Source organism: Theobroma cacao, chromosome 5 (assembly GCF_000208745.1).
Source record: "Theobroma cacao cultivar B97-61/B2 chromosome 5, Criollo_cocoa_genome_V2, whole genome shotgun sequence".
Taxonomy (NCBI): Eukaryota; Viridiplantae; Streptophyta; class Magnoliopsida; order Malvales; family Malvaceae; genus Theobroma; species Theobroma cacao.
In genome coordinates, this window is record NC_030854.1 from 31,496,062 (window position 1) to 31,503,195 (window position 7,134).

At 35.7% G+C, this 7,134-nt stretch overlaps 1 protein-coding gene and 1 non-coding gene across 2 annotated transcripts in view; both read right to left on the reverse strand.

Moving 5' to 3' along the window:
* On the reverse strand, window positions 64-137 carry TRNAT-AGU. Its single transcript has one exon. It is a non-coding gene; the product is annotated as a tRNA-Thr (tRNA).
* LOC18599471 (TMV resistance protein N) overlaps window positions 431-7,134 on the reverse strand; it is a 13,983-nt gene continuing 7,279 nt past the window's right edge. Inside the window, 3 exon segments of the mRNA XM_018121019.1 lie at window positions 431-532; window positions 1,007-1,169; window positions 5,832-6,024. Of these exon segments, the coding sequence (XP_017976508.1) occupies window positions 431-532; window positions 1,007-1,169; window positions 5,832-6,024 (458 nt within the window).

A 7,134-nucleotide genomic window follows, 5' to 3' on the forward strand; every position in this document is an offset into this window, starting at 1 on the left:
GAAGCCTTTTTTGGGTATGTTATAGATATGAACAGAAAGGAATTAAGCGAAAACAATAACCATTGCTCTCGTTGAGAGTTGAACTCAAGACCTCCCGCTTACTAAACGGGTGCTCTAACCAACTGAGCTACGAGAGCTGGCCAATCCGCATCTTCAGTTACCATCTGACAACGAATGAGAATACTTTGTTTTGTTTGTTTTCAAGAGATGGAGAGTTCACTTACAGAATAGACCATATTCATATGTACCAATACAAAGAAAAGTAAAGCTCCAAAGAACTTCACAATCTATTTTTAAAATTATTATGGACATCTCAAAACATATTATGTTCCGTTTTTTAGAGATACGATAGCCATGGATGTATTAGAACAAGAGGCACCCCAGCTATTTTGTTTGCTCCAATTAAATCCTACCAGTAATTACTGTCTGCCTAAACTCTGCATCCGATACAAGCTTCTTTGGGAGTTAAACAAAAGACAGATAGAAAAGTCCCAAAAACAAAAGTTGAATCATACGGAAGATCGTCGTCGATCTGGTTCATAAACGAGATCGATCAATACCACATTCAAGAACACGTAAATTTGGAAGTGATGTAAGACTCACATTATCACCACCTTCTATTTTGCCCGTAAATTTCCAGGAATTTAACCACACTATTAATCTGCTCTTTCCTTTAGGAATTCCGACGAAAATTAAAAAGTTGAAAGGAAATCTGTGGGGAAGCAACCCTATTTGAGTCCGCTAAATCATTGTAATTTAATTTGCACTCTAACATTTCCACTAGGGCCCAAATTGAGCAAGCCTTCCCTCAGTTCCAACACAATGTTTCTCGCATTATCTTCATTTCCTAAAAGGATGTGATAAATATGTAGACATGACATTATTATCATGTAAGTGAAAGAAATCTATTGATATATAAGTTAGATATTTCTTGATTAATAATATCACATGCAATGCCATATTCTCTTATTTCCAAATGGTTTGAAGGCAGTGCCAGGCAGCTCACACGATCGCCACCTTCCGATTGACGAGGAATCACTGGCCAATGGATTAACCACAATATCCTGTTACCATTGGTTTCAAGAATTCCAGTGAAATTTGATCCGTAGGCCCAGTTGGTCTCCTTGGGCTCATTATTGATTTCAACAAATGCTAGAAGCTCAAATATTCTATCACATCACAATGCATAGGTTAAAACAATCGATCTTCTTGTAAAGATGTGATAAACGAGACTGGAACCTCACTTCCAAGAACAAAAGTGCTAGTTATGTTAAATTCATGGAATACCCGAGTCATTGTAATTTTTGTTAATTATGGAGGTATATATATATATATATATATATGTTAGAATTTATAACGTAAATCTCATATGATTTAGAATAAATTTTTTAATTGATTTAAATGTATTGCTCGGTAATCAAGTTTACTTGGTAGCCAAGTTTTCATGATGGACAAAATGACTTGTTAGGCAATAATTCTAAGAGAAAAGACATTCTTGGTGGACAAGTTAATTAGATTATAAATATAGGGTAGTCTGATCAATAGGGTGAAGTATGGGAGAAGGATGTACGTAGGGTTGTAAGGTTTACAAGATTGGACGTGAACGACACCCCACGAGGGTAAGGGAGAGTACTGCTCATGTGTGTAGATCTTTGATAATTTTTAAGGGTTTGTTGAGACTGAGTAAATGTGCTTATGTGTGTGTTCGTGTTTGGATATGGATTTATAAGAATGTTTCTGTGAGTGCTTGTGTTTGATGAGAACGAGCTAGAGTGTTCATATTTGTGAGTAGAGTGTTTGAGTGCAGTTGTTGATTATTTATTGTAATTCTCTGTAACTAGTGGATCTCATCAGCAAATTATTATTCGATTATTCCACTTGCTCGAAGATTAATTGATTGGACGTTTACATAACATTATATATTGTGTTGTATATTGATGATTAATGTTATATCCAATGTAATAGAAAAACAGATATAAAAACAGAGAAGAAGCCTTAGCAATTAGCATCTAAGGACGGTATAGGCCGCAACATCTTCCTCTTAACGAGAAGCTAGTTTCGATCATGTGGGGTAGAGATTGGAGAGGAGCAGAGTGGAGATATGGAAGGAGATTGAAAGCTGGGAGCCAAATCAAGTATATACGGATTAGGTGCGGTGTGGCTGTTGGACTGAAGGCTTGAAGCCAACTTCGCAAAATACAGCAGCAAGGAATCTAACAGAAGAGTGAAAGAAAACCTCTATGGAAGGGAGACGGAAACTGGGGAACAAAAAGAAGGAAAAGAAAGAAGTGAAAACTTGGATGAATGGAAAACTAGAAAAGAAGGGAAGCGTGATGGTGTAGGCAAAAGAGATATAGGGGAAGAGAAAAAAGAAAAGAAGAAGTGTAAGGGGTTTATTGATCAGGAATCCATTGGAAAAACTTCAAAGCAGTGCCATTGCAAAAGCCGAATGTAAGATGAAACCGGAAATGTTGGAAAAATAATTAAGAGATGAAGGGGAAAAAGGGTGACAGTAAGCAACATAGCATCATACCATTCTTTAATCACATTTGATAGTAACGAGCAGTTCAAGGAGATTAAACAGAAGGAATGAGAGTGCTTAATAAGCGGTTTCTGTCAGTACAAGATTGGACAGAGAATTTCAGCACGGAACTGGGCCATAAATAGGTGGCAATAAGAGGACTGCCAGCCCACTTATGGTGCTACGAAACATTCCAAAACATAGCTAATTGTTGGAGGGAGCCGGTGTATATTGAGGAGATTGGGAAATCGTAGGAACTATAGCCAATGTATATGCTGCTAATAGCAACCTACAAAATGAGCCAATCGAAAAGCTAGTTGAGTTGATGTTGGGCGAGAAGTCCTTCGAATTAGAGAAAATTTTTTTTTAAGCCTTGAAATATAAAGTATTTTTGGCTATAGCCCTTTAGATAATTTTAATTGTTTTTAGTAAAGACATCAGATTTTGAGACAAAAATGCCTTTAATGAGACCTTTTCATTGACGTGCACTTTCATTCACCCGCATATTGGCGTAAATAAATCTACAGAAAATTTGTGCTCTCTAATTTTATGCAAAACATCTATTTTTTTTTTTTAGAAGCTTGTGCAAACCAAAATCATGTTGCAACAGATGGTTTCTCTGATATTTTGGACATTGCCGTAAACAAAAACGCTGTGCATATTACATGGTGGGCTTATTGAACGATCTTTTGATTCAAGGTCAGGGATAAGAAAGTGTTTGAACAAGTTTATAATTATTACATGGTAAGTTAGTGAGTGAATGTCAATTTTTTTGTGCGTTTAGTGATTTGAATGCAATATTGATTGAGAATGCGGTTTAGTGTTTTGTTGTTAAATGTGCATTACTGTATTTTGTTAAAAATAAGTTTTAGATAGTAAGAGAAGGTTGATATTAAACCAAACGAGGAACTGGTTGTGATGAATCCAAAGTATCGAGAATTATGTAAAACTAGAAATCCCTGATACGGTGGTGAATCAAAAGAAGGAGGAAGTGAAACCAAAGCACGAATTAATTGTGCTATAGCAGGCCATCTGTCATTTGTTATGCATGGCATGTAAGAACTATATTTGAAACAACATGGTGAGAATATGTGAGACGACATGGACGGAATATGTGACACGGCATGTTGAGAATATGTGAGACAACATGGAGGGAATATGTGACACGCCACGGAAGGAATATGTGACATGCCGGGGTGAAAATGTGACAAGCCATGGTGGGAAAATGTGACATGCCATAGTGAGAATATGTGAGATGGCATGGTGAGAATATGTGACACGGTAGGATTTAGAGTTTGTGACATGCCATAGTGAGAATGTGTGACACAACATGGTGAGAATATGTAACACGACATGGTGGGAATGTGTGACACGCCATAGTGGGAATGTGTGACATAGCATTGTGAGAATATGTGACACGGCATGGCGAGAATATGTGACATGGCCTGGTGAGAATATGTGACATGCTAGGGTGAGAATATGTGACACGTTATGGAGTGAATATGTGAGACGACATGGTGAGAATATGTGACACGTCAGGGTGAGAATGTGACACGCCACGATGAGAATAGGTGAGAATATGCGAGATGGCATGGTGAGAATATGTGACACCGCTGTGACACGGTAGGTTTTAGAGTTTATGATACGCCATGGTGGGAAAGTGTGACACGACATGGTGAGAATATGTGACACGAAATGGATGAAATATGTGACACGCCATGGATGGAATATCTAACATGCCATAGCTTGAATATGTGACATGACATAAATTTAAATAAAAAAATACAAAAAATAAGGAAACCGTTTGAAATTCCACGGCATGCATATTAACGGTTGAGGTGTTTAAAACACCATCACATTTTATTTTATTTTTAGCATTCGTAAATGGCTATGTGAAGAAAGAGAGTTTGATTCATTCATCATTCCCAAAAGGAGTAGAGTGTTTGACTTCATTTTGAGCAAAGTTAACGACATTACAGCAACAATGTCTGTTCTCCGTGAAAAGGTTAGTCAGTAGTTAATTAAAATTTTCTTCTGTTTGGTAATTTTTTGCTAGGCTGCTCTATGAAATGTTTGTGTTTTTGCCTAAGATATGTTTTTACTTTGGTTTTATGATTTTTGGTAATTGTGGAGAACCCATTTTTTCTCATCACAAACTGCAAAAAATCCTAGTTAATATTGTTATACACCTTCTCAAAGTCCACTTTGAAGAAAATGCCTCATTCTTCACTCTTTTGTATATAGTCCACTAGCTTGTTTGCAATGAGGGCACAATCAACAATTTATCTTCCTTTAATAAATGCAAATTGATTTGACCCCACCACTTCCTCGATTAACATTCGAAGTCTATTAGCCAAAACCTTAGTAACCACTTTGTAGACATAACCAATAAGACTGATCAGTCTATACTCATTCAAAGTTATTGGATTATGGTTTTTCGAGATAAAGGTTAACAATAAAGCATTAATCCATTCATCGAAGACCTCTGTGTCATAGAAATTTTGCAGAAAAGACATGACTTCATCCTTGATTGTTGACCTCTGAGCTCTCAAAAAGCTAAAGTTAAAGCCATTCAAACTCGATGCTTTATTCCTATCATCACTGAAAATAGCCTCTTTAACCTCTTTTTAAAAAGGTCTCTAAAGACTTATAGAGGAGCTATCAACTGGTGTCAAAACCTCCATATCTCAATCCCTGAGCTCAATAACCTTTCGGTTACCATAGAGATTCTTAAAAAACCTTACCACTTTCTCCCTTATTCCTTGAGAATTTTCAATAATATAATCATTAACCTTTAAACTATCAATCAAATTCCTTCTACTCCTTACCGAAGCTAATGCATGGAAGAAGTTAGTATTCCCATCCCCTCCAAAAACCATCTCACCCTCGATTTCAGTTGTCAGGAACACTCATTTTCTCTATAGAGAGCCACAATTTAGATTTCATCATCTTTATGTCCTCTTTAAAAGAATCATCCCCTGATCGATTTTACCACTCTACCAACTTTTTCTGTATTCCCTTCTTAAGAACAACATTATTTTTCTATGAGCTATCCCATTTGGCCGTTTGCCAAGCTTTAATAGCCGGTTTGGTGAGGCTTAACCTTTGCCATATGTTTCTTTCCCTTCCTACTCTATTGCCGCTATTTTCCCATTCTTTAAAGAACATTTCTTGGAAACTATTGTCCTTTAACCAATGGTTAAAGAATCAAAAAGGTTTTGGTCCCCATTGAACATTTTTCTCTCCTAAAACCACCGGGTTATAATCCAAAAGTGAAGATGGTAATCATTATTATCTCAACAACTCAAACCTCTTTAACACAGATTCATCTACAAGGAAATGGTCGAGCCTACTAAAAACCACCTTTTCCCGACTATTAGCCCAAGTGAACTTATTGCCCCACGTAGAAAAATCCACCAATTCCATTATATTAACAAAATTTTGGAAAAGTTCCATCGCCCTGTAATCTGAATTAGCCCTCAATCTCTCATTCAGCCTAAGAACTGTATCAAAGTCCCCTCTTAAACACTAAGGGACCTCAAACTCTCTCATTTTCTCTATAAGTGCTTTTCAGAATTCACTCTTAAGCCTTTCAATAGGTGGTACATGCACATTACCAATGCCAATTTACTAGTTTCTTTTCCTCATAGAACCAATAAGCAATATTAAGTTCCTATTAATGACCCGACATTCAACCTCCATAAAATCCTCCTGCCATAAAGATAAAAGATCCCCTGATGCTCCATTAGGCTCCACCCATACCCTTTTATACATACCCCTACCTCCTATCGCATCCACAATTCTGTTATTAACGGGAGGTCAAGTTAGTCTTGATTGATTGTGAAAATAAGGTGAGAAAGGGATTTTTCCATTGACATAGCCTTGAAGATCTTGTCTTCACAAGATAAAAGTCATTTGGGACCTCCAAAGAAGATAGATTGTCATGTAAAAGCTTGATATGGAATGGATGATTGAAGTTTGAGGAAAAAGGAACACTTGATAAAGATGCAATGAATGAGATACAAGTGGTTGTAGTTGTGGATGTGGAAGAAGATGAGGACATTTTTAAGGCAATTGGTCAAAATGGTATATTTCAAGATAAAACATGTAATGAATGGGGATGTTTTCAGGTATTAATTTGAGAGCTTGATATGTATATTTATATTGTGTAAATTGATAAAATTGTTACACGAGATTAAATGATTTAAAAATAAAATTGAAGACAAAGATATAATAAGGGATAGGAAAGAAAACAAGATCAAATAAAGAAATATTGTCATGTTGCTAAGGTGTTATGCTCAACAATAGTTGATGACTTAAATAACGGGTTCTTACTTTCTAATTTATTTGAAATATTAAATTTTGAAAAAATGGGCTTAGTTGTAAGATCTTGAAATAGAAAGAAACCATAATTTAATTTGATTTTCATTATAATATGATTTGGTTTGATTTAAAAAAATATATAAAAACCAAAATCTTTGATTTGGTTTAGATTTACCATTGAAACTGACCATAACCAAAATATGCTCGCCTTTTTTTATTTTCGCTTGTCAATTTAGGTAGGCCATATATATATATATATATATATATATATATATATATATATATATATA